This window comes from Caretta caretta, chromosome 3 (genome assembly GCF_965140235.1).
Source record: "Caretta caretta isolate rCarCar2 chromosome 3, rCarCar1.hap1, whole genome shotgun sequence".
NCBI classification, from domain to species: domain Eukaryota; kingdom Metazoa; phylum Chordata; order Testudines; family Cheloniidae; genus Caretta; species Caretta caretta.
Genome location: NC_134208.1, coordinates 106,884,415 through 106,900,525, shown reverse-complemented (window position 1 = coordinate 106,900,525; position 16,111 = coordinate 106,884,415). Strand labels below are relative to the sequence as shown.

General features: G+C 41.8%; 1 protein-coding gene across 7 annotated transcripts in view; it reads right to left on the bottom strand.

Annotated features, from left to right (window-relative positions):
* ECT2L (epithelial cell transforming 2 like) overlaps window positions 1–16,111 on the bottom strand; it is a 52,065-nt gene that overhangs the window by 19,948 nt on the left and 16,006 nt on the right. For all 7 annotated transcript variants that reach the window (XR_012667679.1, XM_048844388.2, XM_075126778.1 and 4 more), the window contains exons 8-15: window positions 15,145–15,283; window positions 13,604–13,772; window positions 12,791–12,916; window positions 11,278–11,370; window positions 9,343–9,525; window positions 7,535–7,638; window positions 2,829–2,918; window positions 790–1,004 (exon numbers count right to left, since the gene is read on the bottom strand). Coding sequence is in view for 6 of the 7 variants with exons in the window: in XM_048844388.2 (XP_048700345.2) it covers window positions 790–1,004; window positions 2,829–2,918; window positions 7,535–7,638; window positions 9,343–9,525; window positions 11,278–11,370; window positions 12,791–12,916; window positions 13,604–13,772; window positions 15,145–15,283 (1,119 nt within the window). In the remaining variant the exon portion in view is untranslated. The remainder of the gene's footprint in view (window positions 1–789; window positions 1,005–2,828; window positions 2,919–7,534; window positions 7,639–9,342; window positions 9,526–11,277; window positions 11,371–12,790; window positions 12,917–13,603; window positions 13,773–15,144; window positions 15,284–16,111) is intronic.

The window sequence follows — 16,111 nt, the reverse complement described above, 5'->3', positions numbered from 1 at the left end:
ACTGCCATATCAAGCATCTTAAAACTTCAAAGGGATAGTTGTAGAATAAGAGTCCAGTTTCTTTCATCCTGTACATTACCATCACTCTCAGACTGATAAATACCTAGCACTTACAGGGCATGATTTATTTATAGTTCTCAAAAGCCCTTTCAAATGTGGTAAGTATAAGATGATTAATTTAAGAAATATGGGGAAACTGAGGCAGAGATTGAGTAGCCCAAGATCACACCATGAGTCAGTGACAGAGCGGGGAATGCCCCCTAGACTCCTGACTCTTAATCAAGTATCCTGTTCTCTGGACTATGCTGCCTCCACAATATATAACCCTTTTTTATCTTAATACTGTGCTTTCTCATCGGATTCAGCATTTTCTCAACTAGTTCTAGCCAGGCAGGATTTTATACTTTTGTATCATTCAGGGTGTAAAATCTACAGTAATTTCACCAAAACGGAAACAAGATTTTAATTTTTCATGTTGATGGTCTGGTCATATTCTGCAAAGCCCCGCATTGTGTGCCACCGTTCACAGGTAAGGTCAGTAAGTAACGATACCGTTGCTTTCCAAAAGCATCTGCCTGAAAAGTCAACCAAGATTGGAGGGATGGCTGCTAATTAAGTCCTATGCCTCAGTCAGGAGCGTAGTGTCCTATTCTGGCCAGTCTTTCTCTTTGTCACGGAACATTAACAGATGTTGATAACCCGTGCAGCAACGGCACTGTTTCGGCTTTTGTCTAACCCAAAATATTTAAAACTCTTAGTAAATTTAAAATGCAGCATATAGAATTATACCTATTGAGTTGTAAGGCATCCAAGATATCAGAGAAGATGATTTGAACATTAGCATGACTTAGGATGGCTCGATTTGATGCTAATGCTGCTTTCAGTGGTGTAACATAAACATCTCTCACAGTTTTCAGTATGCGTACATAGTTCTTCTCACTTGTCAGCAGCTCCCTGGCAAATTTAGTTCGTCCGTCTGTGGTGTCCTTCTCAAGTTTTTTATCCTACAATCAGAACAAGGAGAGTAAGTTAGAAGAGGTTATCTTTACAATAAAAGGCCTGGGGCTGGAGGAGGACCAGAAAACAATGAAAAAGGGACAGAACATAATTCCTGCTTGCACCATTGCAATACGACCTACTGGTTTTGATACACCCAAGAAGAAAAACTATTGATGTTTATCAGTAATTTTTCTCTGTACCTCTTCCTTGCCCAAATGCACATATGTGCAAGTCCAACACACACAACAGAGTCCCCCAAACAGTTACAATGTCTCTCCCTCCCCCACCCCAGGAGAGAGGGCGGGAAATACCCTTGTCAACACATTAATCTATATCCTAAACTACAAGAACTCCGGTTTCATACATTTAATATTTTAAGGTCAGCAGCGATCACTGTGATCATCCACAGATCCCTCCATGGATAAAAATTTGTATCTGCGGATATAAATTGGTATCCGTGGAACCGCAGGACTCTCCCAGAAACTGCACCGGCGAAAGTAGTAGAACGTGGGGCTGCTGCTCCTCGGAGCCCGCGCCGACAGCTCCTCCGGTGCATCTGTACTGCCCCCCCAACCCCGCCCACTGGGGTGGACACCAGGCTCAGCAGCAGCTGTCCCTGGTCACGCTCTTGTGTTCAAGCAGCGCACACACTCCCAGACAGGAGATGCAGACAGCTGCGTGGAAGGGTTGGGCAGAGCTGGGAGCGGGCCTGCAGGTGGTACAGCCATGCCGGAGGAGCTGCCAGTGTGGATCTCTGGCTCCTGGGAATGGTGGCCCCATGTTCTGCTCCTTTCACCGCTGCAGTTCCCGAGAGAGTCCTGTGGCCTGCAGATACTGATTTCTATCCACGGATATCTGCATCTAGTCTCACCTCCTGTGTAACACAGGCCGTGGAAATTTCCCAGAATAATTCCTAGAGCAGATCTCTTAGAAAAACTTCCAGTCTAAGTTTGAAACCCTGCTGATAATCCTGTCTGTCCCCACTGCGGAATCAACGTGTTTATTTAAAAAAAAAAATTCAAAGGTGGTTCAGGGGAAACCTATGTTTGAACAGAGAAGGCTAGGCAGCACTGCTTGAGCAAAAGCGATTTTTCCCCTTCCCCATTTTCCTGGCAGCTCAGTATGTCACTTGCATAGGCATTCTTTTTTCATTCAAACTGAGATTAAGGGTGAAATCCTGGTCCCATGACATCAACAGGAGTTTTGCAATTGACTTCTGTGGAGCTAGGATTTCACCCGAAGTGTCTGATTTTGGGATTCAAACCCAGATCTCACCCTTGGTAGAGCATAATACCACTTTAAGGTTCTCAGAGAGAACAAAGATTCTTGTTTATCTAGAAGCATGATAATTCCCTTGATTACAGAACATAAACAAGACTAAGCTTTAACTCCAAAGAGGCAGAGGATGAACTATGTGTAAGGTACATCTGTAGTCACAACAAAAATATGAAGTATTGCATCCCTTTCTAAGGTCTGCTTGCAAACGAAATTCCAACAGAATTATGATTTTTGGACATTCACATAAGGGGTAACAATTTAAAAAAAATACTAGATACATTTGTGCATCTGAAGAAGTGGGGTTTTTACCCACGAAAGCTTATGCCCAAATAAATTTGTTCGTCTTTAAGGTGCCACCGGCCTCCTCGTTGTTTTTGTGGATACAGACTAATGTGGCTACCCCTCTGATAACTTGACTAGATACATTGTCAGTATCTACTTTGCTGGAGTTTTTTCACTTTTCTCAATATTTTCCTGTAGGAAAGAAACTACAGGTCCAACATGTACATCACAGAAGACAATAAGGTATTACGAATCATTGATTTCCTTACCAACTGAGCCACTGCCTCAAATGTTGGCTCATTTGCTCTGATGCTGCAGTTAGGCTTTTGGCTCAGGGTGGCAGCCTCTTTTGCATCCTCCTGAGGATTAAACAGAAGCTTTTTTTCATACATCATTTCATAGCTTACTAGGATTAGTATTCTATAGATAATTGGTACTATAGCATCTATATAAGAAACATTAACTAGTGATGCTATTTACTGTGTTTATTGTTGAGTGTTTATGCTGTAACTCAGTCATCGTAATTTACATGAGCTTGACTTCACCTTGGGATCTCAGCTCAGGAGGGGGATATATTTTCAATTCCCCAAACAAAAAGCAGTCCCATTCTTGCAGACTTACATGTGTGTGTAACTTTCAGCACATGAGTATGCATGGTGACTTCCACAGGACTCCTCACATGCTTTAAATTAAGCATGTGTGCAAGTCATTATAGGGTCAGTGCCACAGTGGGACCATTATCACAAGAGTGCCCACAAAGCCTTTTTACAAAGCCAGCCTGTAATTGGTGTGTGGTCAGAACCCCTGTGCCCAGGTGGACCTCAGTGGTGTGGCTCCACAGGGCCCAGAGGTTTGCTCATGTGCAATGAATTGCAGGGCTGGGGCCTTAGCTTGCTGTTTGCTGTTCTATGAAAGTTGTGTACTTTGCTTTGCTATTCCCTGAGAGCTAACCAGATCCTTCCTGTTGGCTATAAGTTTTAAAAAATCACATGTGGTTTTCTGTGTATGTATTCTTGTGTTGCTCAAATGCTTTCAGTCCATACATTAAATGTTGGTGTTAGCAGTAATTTTTTTAAAATAGGAAATATAGTGGTATTTAAAATATTTATTCTCATGTCAGGTTTTTATATATATATAGGTGACTGCTGTTTAGTATTTGAAAAATCCACTGTTGAACTTGAGCAGTATAGTTTATGCACAAATGAAAAATCTAACTTCATAATGGCCAACTTCATGGGCTAACAGAAAGCTAAATATGTATTTACGTGATTGGTCATAACAACTGATGGCTCATTGGGAAATGTTATTAACTTTGGAAATCTTAGTGCACTAAGACTATTCCTCTGGGTAACAATCCCTTGAGATAACATACTTAAAGCTCTGCAGCTCTATCATTAACATTAGATGTCTTTGTTTATCATAACTTTGACAGGTAGTGTTTATTCTAGCTATGAAAATCAAATTTAGCTTCCAGTGCTCAGACCCCCTTTTCTCCAAGCAGTTTCTTGAGGATCTACATTCCTCTTACTTCGTTTATAAGCAGATTAAGCACTAGTTCAACCGGAGCAGTGGATTTATGATGCAGACTAATGTTCCATTGGGACGAAAGTGAGGTCACCAAATGTATATTATTTTGTGACCTAAAACAGGAACTGACGCTAGACCTCAAGAATGGAAAGGTAAGCGCATTAACCCACTGCAGCTGCTAGCCCCTGGCTAGTGAGCTGCACTGAAAGAGGTCACTCTTCCTTAAAGAATGCACCAAGATTTGTCTTCTAGTCACCATATGTCAAGCTCTGTCTGCTAAGCTCTCTGTATTATACTTCCTCAGCAGGAAAAAATGTTGGAAATTCCAAAGGATTTTCCTAAGTAACCAAAAATAAAATTAAGATAAACATTATTCAAGGTCAAAATGGGTAAATTTCACACTAAAATGGGTTATCATGAGGTGCTAGTGGGATAGTGTGTTAATGGCTGCGTCTTTATAAGCAACAGTGTGTATTTATATGGGGATGACACGCCCCAAAGTCAAGACAGGTTGAAATTTGGGGAGGAGATTCAGAATTTCAATCCCTGTGCCAATGGTGGCTGAAGATCTTGTAAATTCAAGTCTGGGTGGGCTGAAGGAGAGAGAGGAGGAGACTGGGGTTCATGCTGACTGATCCAGTGGATTTGACTTGTTAACACTTATTGCATCCATACGGGATGAAGATAACTGGGCCCACAAATTTACCTTAATTGTGAGCTCAGCTGTAAAAAGTGAGTGAAGGTTCATAAAGTGTCACAATAACCTACAACCAAAAATGCTGATAGGAAAATCGAGACAGACTAAATTAGTTCAAATCAAAAGGCCCACTGATATAACTCAGACTGTGTTAAGATCACACCTGGTAAACAAGGAGTAAAGGACTGGAAATCAATGGACCAAAGTTGATGCTTGGGAAAATAGGCCTAATTGCTGGACAAAATAATGAAGGGATGGGATATTCCACATATCACTCCCTTTGGGGGTTCTTAAAGAGATCTTAGGGAGAAAAAATTACTACTGAAGCGAGCTTCACCATCTCCTGGGACTCTGGGCCTTTGTCATCCTGATCCTGAGAGATGTCCTGTCCTGACCTGACCAGACCAAGTGACACTGCTACTTTCCACTGGCTCTATTCCAACCCCACTTGGATGTAAGACTTCATCCCCCAGCCCCTCATGTGTCTTTTTCCTTCCCTACCTTATTTCTTCTCTTTCCTATTCCTCTCCTTTTTCCTTCTAGTTAGAGTCTGGCTTAGCTGACCAAGACTGTATATTTTGCAACACTGCTATAAACCTGTGACCAGAAAGAGGCAGATAAAAGCAATCCCCTAAACAGCCCAATCTGGTACAAGTTTGACGGTTTTTGAAGTGGCTGATTAGACAAAGGGCTAAGCCTATTTTTTTCCAGCAGTGAGGTTGCAAATGAAAATCAACACCAGAGAGAGAAGCTTCAGTTTCTATTTTTGCTATTCTATTCTTTTCTCTCCCCTTAAATGTGATCCGTCTGTATAAAATTTCTTTAGGTTTAAGAACATGTGTTGGAGACCCTCAAAAGCCATCTGAAAAGGATCATTAAGAGCATTTAGCTTAAATCTTATTTTCTTTATGTCCTGCAATACTGCCAGTATTCACTCTACCATGACAACCAACTCCCTCCTGGAATATGCCGCTGGTGGGAGGGGTAATGCATTTCTGACTGTATGGCACAGTTTGGCAAAGGTTTTAATATTACCCTATTCAAATTGGAATGAAAAATAGTATTTAAACCCAACAACAGAATTTTTCAACACCCTGTACCTCTGCTCCATTTTACAGGAGTGCAGGAAAAATTATTTAATAAATTCCAACATTTTTTCCATTGGTGGCATGCTGTGCTGCAAAGCAGTACTCTGGCATGCCCAGATTTACCATGGTGATATAATTATGATAGGTTTTGTACAAAGTATGCCTTGTGAGGTATCATTTTAAAAGTCTTGATCTGTTGAACATTAATATCCTGTTGGAGTGTATGTGCTATCATTGTATGTGAAGTTATGAAGTTTTACTATGTGTGTGTTACTGAAATGTTGTGCGGTTGGGAACACCCACAACCAGCCTTACAGGTGCAACAATGGAGCAACCAGATGCTGCTGATGGCCCATTAAAGTAATCCACCTCACAACAACTATCCTAGGGACTATTGTATACAATAGAGACTTCTCAGAGAGAGCACCTAGACAATGGAGACTGCTTGACCCATAGAAAACTATAAAAGAGGGGAAGTGACATCACTTGGCCTCTCTCCCCCCACAACTCAACACCTGGAAACACATCTGGAGAACAAAGACTGAACTGGGGAGATAGTACCAGATTGGAAAGGAGAATCCCAGCTTGTGTCTGAAGGAACTATATTATCCAGGTGAGACACTGCTTGATTCAAATCCTGCCTAGTTTTATAAAACAGATTGCAATTTTACTTTTATTTCTTACGTAACCAACTTTGATCTGTATGCTTACTACTTATAATCACTTAAAATGTTTCTATAGTTAATAAATCTGTTTTATATTTTATCTTAACAGTGTGTAGACATGCCTGGAAAATCTGCTCAGTGTACAAAAGCTGGTGCATGCCCTCTCCACATTGAGGGAGGGGTGGACTGGGTAATAAACTTATGCTGCTCAGGCTTCTGACCAAGACAGGATGGTACATCCTGGGGTCCTAGGCTAGGGAGCTGGGAGAATTGGCTGGAGCCTCTCTTGTTAGTTCATGAATGGCTAGGGGACACATTCATGTAACTCAGCTGGGTGCATCCCTGCCTGTGGATGGCTGTATAAGTGCAGTACTTGGAGAGGTTTGCAGTTTTTCACAGCATCACAGTGCAAGGGATCCCAGGTTGGTAAGCCACAGGGCTCAGTGGTACCCCAGTTCCAGGTTGCACTCCAGGGAATCCATCACACCACCATGACCTCCATTCACCCAGAACAGTGCTCAGAATTGTCCTCAGTCAAAATCCCACTCCTCTTCTCCATGCTGTGTTCTCTCTCCAGTGCAGGATGGCTTCTTTTAGTATTGGGAGATACGGGCTCTAATGTCACTCCTTCCAGGATTTTGATTCTCATGCTTAATTGGAGTGGCTGATTGACTAGGAAAGTCTGAAGCACTGTGCAATCTGTGCCAGCATCCCATTCAGCATCCACTCTTAAAGGACCCGTTGCTAATTTGGACTCCAAACCAGGAAAAAGCAAGTGTGTCCATGCGACTACCCTATTCAGAGCTATGGATCGTCACCTACCTATGTATTTGTGGGTTGATCCAGCATGTCAATAGGTATCTGAACTTATTAAAAAAAAAACAAAGCCTCAAATATTCATCAAGCCTAGTACAACAGTCACTGAAATGGGAAGAGGTCTGCAAATAACCTTAAATACCACATCATTCGACTATTAAAAACCTTGCAATTTTACTTACATAGCTTCTTTTTGACAGTTCAGCTAATCCATCAGTGAAAGTCTGGGCTGTTTCTCTATTAGTATGTACTTTAGCTCTGCTCATGGCATCAAACATAAACTGACCTGAAAATACAAGATCATTAATTGTAAGTTACTCCTTTAAACAGATATGATAAGCTTGCCTGATAGCCATTAACAATAGTCACTATATTCTAGTCAGGGAAATAGGCAACCGCACATGCAGGCTGACATTTTGTTGGGCATTCAAACAAAAGGGAACTGGTCTACACTGGGGTTTTTAGCCACTAGACTACCTACAATGATGTAGCTGCACCAATGCCTTAGACACTGCAAATATAAATCCGGTGTAGGCAAGGTCAAAGTGTGTGTCTGCTCTGCAAAAGCACTCTAGACATGGCATTGCCAGGTCCCACAATTTTGTCTCAATCACATGGTAGCAAATGCGCTCACTTTCTGGATTTAAAAATATATATTTTTACCTACCACTGCTAGCCCTGCAAACTCAGCCTGAGATCTGAGTCAAACAGAGTCATTTCTTTGGCATTATGCCAGTATAGGGACATCTCAGACCTGTGGCAGCAGGCCTGCTGACAGCAATTCTGGGCTCCAGGGCAGAACAGTCAATGGGTTGCCGCTGCACATCGTGCAGGGCAGGCTGCAGCTGAGCCCTACGCGGCTGCTGGTCCGGCATGGCGTCACCACATGGGTGCGGAGCTGGACCATATGTGGCAGCTGGTGCACACTCACACAAGCTGGGCCCGCGGTCCACCTGATATTTGAGTGGTGCTGCACCTGCACTGGTTGGTGCCCAGCAAGCTGCTACCGCCCAGCGAGCTGCTGGGCATGCTCTTCTGAGATGGCCAGGGCTTCCACATGCCCACCCGGCTGCCTTGGCTGCTGCCAGTACCAACCCGCACGCGCCCAGGAGCCCTGTGGCCTGCCTGGCCAATTTAAAAGCAATTGCCCCCTTTGCCCCTTCCCTCCCTCCCCTTGTTGGCGGGCCTGTATGACAGCTTTAAAGGATATTGTCTAAACACAGACATTGGGGTCAGAAAACAACTTTGAGAGAGGTTTCCTAGACCCATTTAATGTAACCTTACCCTCTTCATGGAGACAGTTTACTGCTTGATACTCTGAATGTAGTGTGTGCTGAAAGACATCTCTTTAGGAGAAAAGTAGATTGCCCTATCAGTAACTGGAGTTCTTCCAATATAACATCTACAGATCTCCACAATGCTCTTGTTTTTGAGCATTCGTTCTGACAAGGCTTTTCTTGGGCATAGATAGTCTTGGTGTCATAGTACACATGCATTGATGCAGAAGGGGCCTAAGCTAAGTAAACTGCAAGCAATGGTTTCTGGTCTGAGCATCTTAATGCAAGTTCAGATGCCATATATTTGGGCAGTCACACTTATTACCGAATGACCTAGTTTGCTGAAGGATATAATACTTTATTAAAAACAACTGAATAACTTTTTAGCACTCTTTGTTTTGATCATGCAGATAACTCTCCCATTCATTTGCCCCTTTGTGTTAGCTGACACATGCACTGGAAGTATTCATTCTGTAGTAGGTTATTTTTAATACTTGTCATGTACAATGTGCATCACAGACACAGAAGACAATGTTTGCTCATCAAAATAGACACAGGAGAAAAGGGGAAAGGAAGAGACAAGTTCTAAAGTTGTGATATTTCCATGAAAGTTTGGGGGGCGAGGGGAGAGATTTCAAGTCTTTTTTTCTTACCCTTTTTGAGGAAGTATTTGTTTTAGAAGTGTTTAAAAAAGGAAAAACGACAAATCTTACCAATAATCCGGCCACTAATACTCTTCTGCAGCTCACTTAAATATGGTTGCATCTGCTTCCGGACGGATTTCAGTGCCTCCTCCAGGAGCTCTGTCAGTCTGAGCCACGTCTGTAGTTTTACTTCAGTGAAGTAGGTGGAGGTGGGAGGTCCATCCTTCTGTTTTCCCAGCCATTCACTAAGGACTGATATTTTTATGCTGGGTGTTAGGCAAAAACCTCACTGAAACTGGTAGCTGTAACCATTGCCCTTCATTCAGCATAAGTGTAAGAAATAAGCTCCTTTATGGAACATTTAGCTGAAACAATAGAACCCACAACCCAAAATACAGGCACCCAGCGAGGCTTGAGTAGAAGTTGAACCATGTAGCCTTAGGTGTTTCCCTGGAGACTGATATAGCAATGCAGGAGCTGGTGTACTGATTTGGTAGAGCTGTGTGTCTGCAGCAGAAGCACACAGAGAGAATTAAGAAGCCTGGATAGCATTAGACTGAGAACAAAATCTGAAAGTATGAGCTTTTGAGCAGAGAACTGCCTGAAAGAGATTTGGAACTCTGACCAAAGAAACTATCTCCTGTTTGATTCCTACTATGTTGAGGGAAACAGGACTTTGTACATTCTTAGTAAACAAACAGGACTGAATCAAAGAAATACCTGACTCCACCATCAATTTCTCCTCCCATCAGAAACAATATGCAAGTCCCCAAATGTTGGCTAACCACTCTGGTCAAAAAGTGGTTACAGTATCATGACAAATTAATTGTTTCCTGGTTTACTCTGCTGTAAATTTCAGATCGTTCTGGAGAATTCTGACTTTTATTAGTATGGCAATAAAATGTAATTGACACTAAAGTAGAGTTTGATGCCCTTTCAACAGGAGACTGACTGAGTTTCTGATACCATGATTATACCTAGGGCTTTCCACAACTACAAGATGTTGGTAGTGGACTTTCTGATGCTGAATCAGAAGATCGCACCAAGCATAGATTTTTAGTGATCTGTGACAGAATGTCAAACACATCCCCTTTTGAAAGCATAATGGATTTTGCAAATTCAAGTTTATTCAGGACCTGAAACCTCTGCTAATTACACTTTTACATGCATTGCATGGTCCATACAAAACAGGGACCTTGAAGCATCTGAATATAGATGTGGCTGTACCAGACGATCCTCTCTTCCCACCCATTCACTGTGCTCAATGTATACTTTGAGACACCTACCCTTTAACCCCTCTGTCCTTCATTATGCTAACCTGACAGGCAGATAGTATTACATCAAACAGTACTTAGTTGTTCCTGAAATGGAATTTTTAAAATATGGCAGAATAGTGTAGCCAAAGTTATAAACCTGTAGAATTATAGTTTAGAAGAAACCATAAGGGTAATCTAACCCCATGCCAAGATGCAAGAGTTGTTGCATCTAAACCATCCAATACAGATGGTTATCCAGCCTCCTTTTGAAAACCTCCAGTGAAGGAGGTTCCACAACCTCTCTAGGCAGTCTGTTCCATTGTCCTATTGGTTTTACAGTTAGGAAGTTTTTCCTGAGATTTAGTCTAAATCAGCTATTCTGGAGTGTGAACCCATTGCGTCTTGAACCTCAGTGGCAAAAGAACACCTTTTCTCCATCTTTTTTATGGCAGCCTTTCAAGTATTTGAAGATCACTATCATGTAAATCTGTGATTTGATTTTAGAGTATGACACTGGGTCTTCAGTAAATAATACTAGCCATCTAAAATTAATCAACTGCCAACATCCTTCCTCTATACACCTACTTCTACCTGTCATTTTCCAAAAGCAGGTTGAGAATAATTTTCTCTTGCTTTTATCTAATAATTCTTACTTTGCTTATGGGCCAAGCCATGTAAAATGTGGCCAAATACCAGATGTGCCACATAGCTCCCTTTATAAATGTGTATAACAGCTTTCTGTACTTACTGTGCTGATAAGATCCAGTTGCAATTCCTGTAGGGGTTCTGAAGAGCACACCAGTTAGCTGAGTCAGCTGGGAAAGGACTTCCATCCCTGCCTCTGAAAAGATGCATTCTTTTTTCTAGTTCATAAAATTCTGTATTATTTACATCACTAACATCATATAGCCACTACAGTACACTAGCCAATTCTTTTTCTCCATGCTGCTATTGTTCATCTGAAACCAAAAGAGATCTAAACTTTTTTTCAAGGCTAGATGAAAATGTCACAGAAAAACAGTACTTTTTATGCTTTTTATCGTATTATTCTGAAAACTCTACTATATTTACCAATGGCATGAAAGATGTCCTGTGTATCTTAACAAAATGACGCTGTGAAGGAACAATCACATCCATTAACATGGACAAAAAACTAGAAAAGTTGTTTTTGGCGTGAGATCCCTAATGAAGAAAAATAACTCCAGTTTCGTTCTAATGTCAATGAAAAGACACACATTGTGAGATTGTGGGGTCCCTGAGAAGAATAGAGCTTTGAGGTGCATTTTATTCCTTCCAAGACAAGAAAAATAACAAAATAGGAGTGGATACTATTCTTTAGTTCTTGTAATGACCTGCCTTGATGCCAGCTAAGGGGGTGACTCTGCAAGGCTGAGCAAATGACAGATTCTGGTGCTTGCTCAGCACCTTGCAAGATCAGCCTTTAATATCTCCCAAACAGACTGAGGTAATTGAAGAGAATGAGAGAAATAGAATATATCTGTCTCTTTACTAAGCTCAGCAGCTGTGTGAAACTATTCTGCTTTCTAATGGACTCTGTACCCTCATCATTTGTATTATAGCACCCATGAGTTCTAGTCATGGAGCAGGACCCCTTTGTGCTAGGTACTGTACAAACACAGAACAAAAAGATTCTCCCTGCCCTAGCCCCAGCCCCAAATAGAGCTGGTTGAAAGAGACTCTTCTCCCCCCCCCCCCCCCCTCACCCAGTGGAAAATTTTGACTTTTCTGCAAAGAGCAAAAACTTTCAGACAAAGTCAAAAATTTCTATTCTGAAAAATGTGATTTGTGGAACCAAATTGAAAAGCAATGTTTTAGTTTGGTTTGACGTTAAACTGTCCCCCTCTCAGCTACCACTGTGTCTAATGTGAGCTGTTTGGATGCCCTATGTCCCCCTTTTCCTCTGTAAGCCGGGCTTCTTGGCTGGACTATATGTCCCACGACGCATCACAGTCATTCCTCTGTGCATAACAGAAGCCTCATACCTGTGGTGGATCATAAGAGATGTTGTCTAGCTCTGGGGGTTGACCCACAGAGGAGAATGGGGACAAGAGGCACCCAAACTACAACTCCCACAAAATTATTCCGGTATTCAGATTTTTTTCAATGAAAAGTCAAAATTCTCCACAGAAAGAACCCAATTTTCTACCAGCCTCAATTGCAACAAGCCCTACTCAGTAGTGAACACATACGCAATGGAGTGGGAGATTCTCCCTCATGGCAGAAGTTCAAACAAAACTGACCTGATGCTGCCAGGGGAACAAAGATGTCCACATGACCACCTTCCTCTGGAGACATGACACAACCTAGCTTCTCCCAAAATTCTCTCACTTCAGGGCTCAGAATGTTCTCAATACTGATTCTGCAGCCTGGAAAATCATTTAAATAAAAGTCAATGAAATAAATAAAATGTCCATGAGGGTTTTCATTCTGCTCAAAATTCTTCCCTCCTGTACTCATACCATTACTTCCCTTCCCATGACTTACACAGTCTTCCCTCAAATCTTTTTTTTTAGGGCAATATGCTAACTTTCAAACCTGAGCGATTTCTTGTCCTCCATTTCTTTAGTAACTTCTTTCTCTCTCTCTGTTCCCTATTCTCTGTACCATGTATTCTCTCTCTTCCGGTTATTACTTTTTTCTTTGCGCCTCTGTGCCGGCTTGTTTCTCTTTCTTGTCTTCCTTTTATTCCTTATTTAACCTCATGGTCAGTCCTTTAGTTACTTTGGACTAGCATCATGTGTCTAATCTCCTTTTTTATGACAGCAGAGATGGCTCTACCATGGCATCTTTTTGTCATATTTTCTCTGGCTTTTAACTAATTACCAACCCTTGATCCTACAAGCTTTTACATCCAGGCAGCCCCTGCTCCTGGGGTGAGTCCTATTGATTACAATGGAAGGTACAGAGGTCCACCTGCCAGAAACACATTTCAGTTGGATCAGTGACCAATTTGCTAGTTTGATTAACTTTTCATTTTCATGCTGTTTCCCCTTTTGGAATACCTAAGCATGATATGGCATTGACATGTTCCCAGTTAGTTTCTCTGCCCCTACCTTGAAGTAAATTGATCTCTCTGGAGTCTCCATCGCTAAAAATCCCTATACTCTTTGCTTTTCGGCCATCCAGAGCCTTTTCTATGTAAAAAAGGAGGCTTTCCAATGTCATTCCGCAATGTTCATACAACACAGGAATCACCCCAGGTTTGATGCTGTCCAGCACCATCTACAGAAATAAATCAGTTCATATCTTCAATAAATAAATCCTGCTTTTCTCAACCTGTAATTCCCTGAGAAAAATATCATTCTTAATTCAATATTCATTTGTAGGATGCAACACATATTATTATTTTACACATTAGTAATTAATTACATAGAGAAATTCTTTATTCAGCTTTGTCCTGTGGCCCCATAATGCCAATGGATATGAGATAATCTCTCCAACAACCTTTATGAAAGGAAAATATCAGCTAGGCCACCCCTGCAATTCGTTGTGCATGAGCAGCCTGGCATGCCTTGTGAACCCCCAATGAAGTTAATTGTGTTCTCTACAGATACAGCTGTCCGTCCACACACTGTGATTTTTAGAATCAGGGCCATAATCTTTACCATGAAACAACAAAACACTGCTTGGGTGGTCAGCTTAGCTTCCTACTTATTTTCCACTGATGGTTTGCTGAAACTCAGATTTTATTCAACTTTTTAAATATACAGGATGGGCTGTTTTTGGAGTGTGCATCCTGGACTTGTCTTTGATTAGCTATAACACTGAACATCTTACACAAATTAGTACTTAAACCATATGATTTGGGTTTTTTTACTTCAAATCACATAGTGTCAGTGTATTAAAACCTGTGCAGCCCACACACGTGCACAGACAGCATTTTTTATTCAGTGTCCTATTAAACTCTGAATTTCTGTATTAGAGATTCATTAAGGCCCGTGGTGCTCAAACTTTTCCAGTCACCCCCTGCCCCTTACCAGTAATGGAATCTGTCTGTGCCCCTCCCCCCACTACTGAACAGTCAAGGTTTCTTCAGCACAGAGCTTGGACTGAAGGCAGAGCTAGTGGCAGAATGGGGGACGGATGAGGAGCAGCTGGGGCTAGAGGCAGAGCTGGTTTGGGGGCGGAGAGGGAATGAGGGCAGAGCTGGGCCTGGAGGCAGAGCAGAACTGGGGCTGAATGGGGTTGGAGGTGGAGCTGATCTGGGGGCGGAGTGGGGCTGGAAGTGTGGTGCGCTCTCCCCGCCCCCTGTGGGGGCTAGCTCCAGTCCCACCATAAAGACCCCCAACATTCCTCTGCACCCTCCCTATTGAGAACCACTGATTTAGACCCATTGTATTACTTTACTGACATTTTAATCTTATGCTTTCCTTTGTTTTTTTTTTATGGTGCACTTTTGCTGAGACCCTAATCCTGTAAACACTTAATGGGACTATGCATGTAAGCAAAATATTTGTAGGACTGAGGCTATAGTAGACTCCAGGAAGGACGCTTTCTTTGCAGGGGAAGGATGAACAGATTGCTGTCTCAGGTACTTCCCCCGTTTGTACTCTAACTATTCAAAAAAGAGAGAAGACTTAGAAGAAATTCATACCTCATATGCAGGAATCCTGGATGATATCAAAACCAGATATGGCTCAAGTGGATATGCAAAATTGCTGTGTTTTTGGTAGACACACTGACAGTGTTTGTAAGGTAACACAGGGTAGGATCTTCTTCCAGTCACATTCTTTCTACAGAAGGAAAAGCAAAAACTCAGGCACCATATCCTTTAAAGATTATCTTTCTTTTTTTACTTTAATGCAGAAATAAACCATTAGGGTATGCAAATACCTGTCTAAACCTCAGTTACACTAAATAGACATGCAGTGTTGTGTGTTGTAAATACATTTACAGCAATTTGTATTATTATTCTATTCCATGCCTCCTGAATGCCACCACTTCTGTGAGACAATTAACCTTAATCACCTACTGCCTATTGAGATCACTGAGTTCCAAACACCTACAGATCAGCCATTTGCACTCTTTTTTGTGTTTATTTTTACACTATGTCTTAGCAGTGCTGGTGATAGGGAAAATACTCCTCAGTGCCCTCATTTGCTCTGTGGTGAAAAGATTTTTAAACTTACAATCTCAATACACATAAAGAACAAATCAATGTGTTCTTTGTAAATCCACAAAAGAAAATGAATTTTTAGGATCTTCTCCCTAAGTAGATTTAGCCAATGAAAAGTACAACTCTAGACTTCAGAGTTTTGTCATTAGTCCACTATCCAGGCTTAGCATGAAATGGCTCTACAAGGTTCCCATTTTATGGCTGGACCAGCAACAGGGTTGAGGGTGGTATGCTGCATCATGGGAAAGCCTCTCTACTCTCTTGTTTTCCATATCTTTGAACTTCAGGGTGGTGGTTTAAGACCAGATCAGCTGATGGTTGCTCCAGGATGGTTGCTTCAGGCCAATCTGTGCCCAAGAATCTAGAGTGGGAATCTAGTATTTCTGGTCACACCCCCACACAGAACACCAAGTTTTTACCCAACCTCAAGTTTCAGTTCCCTCCC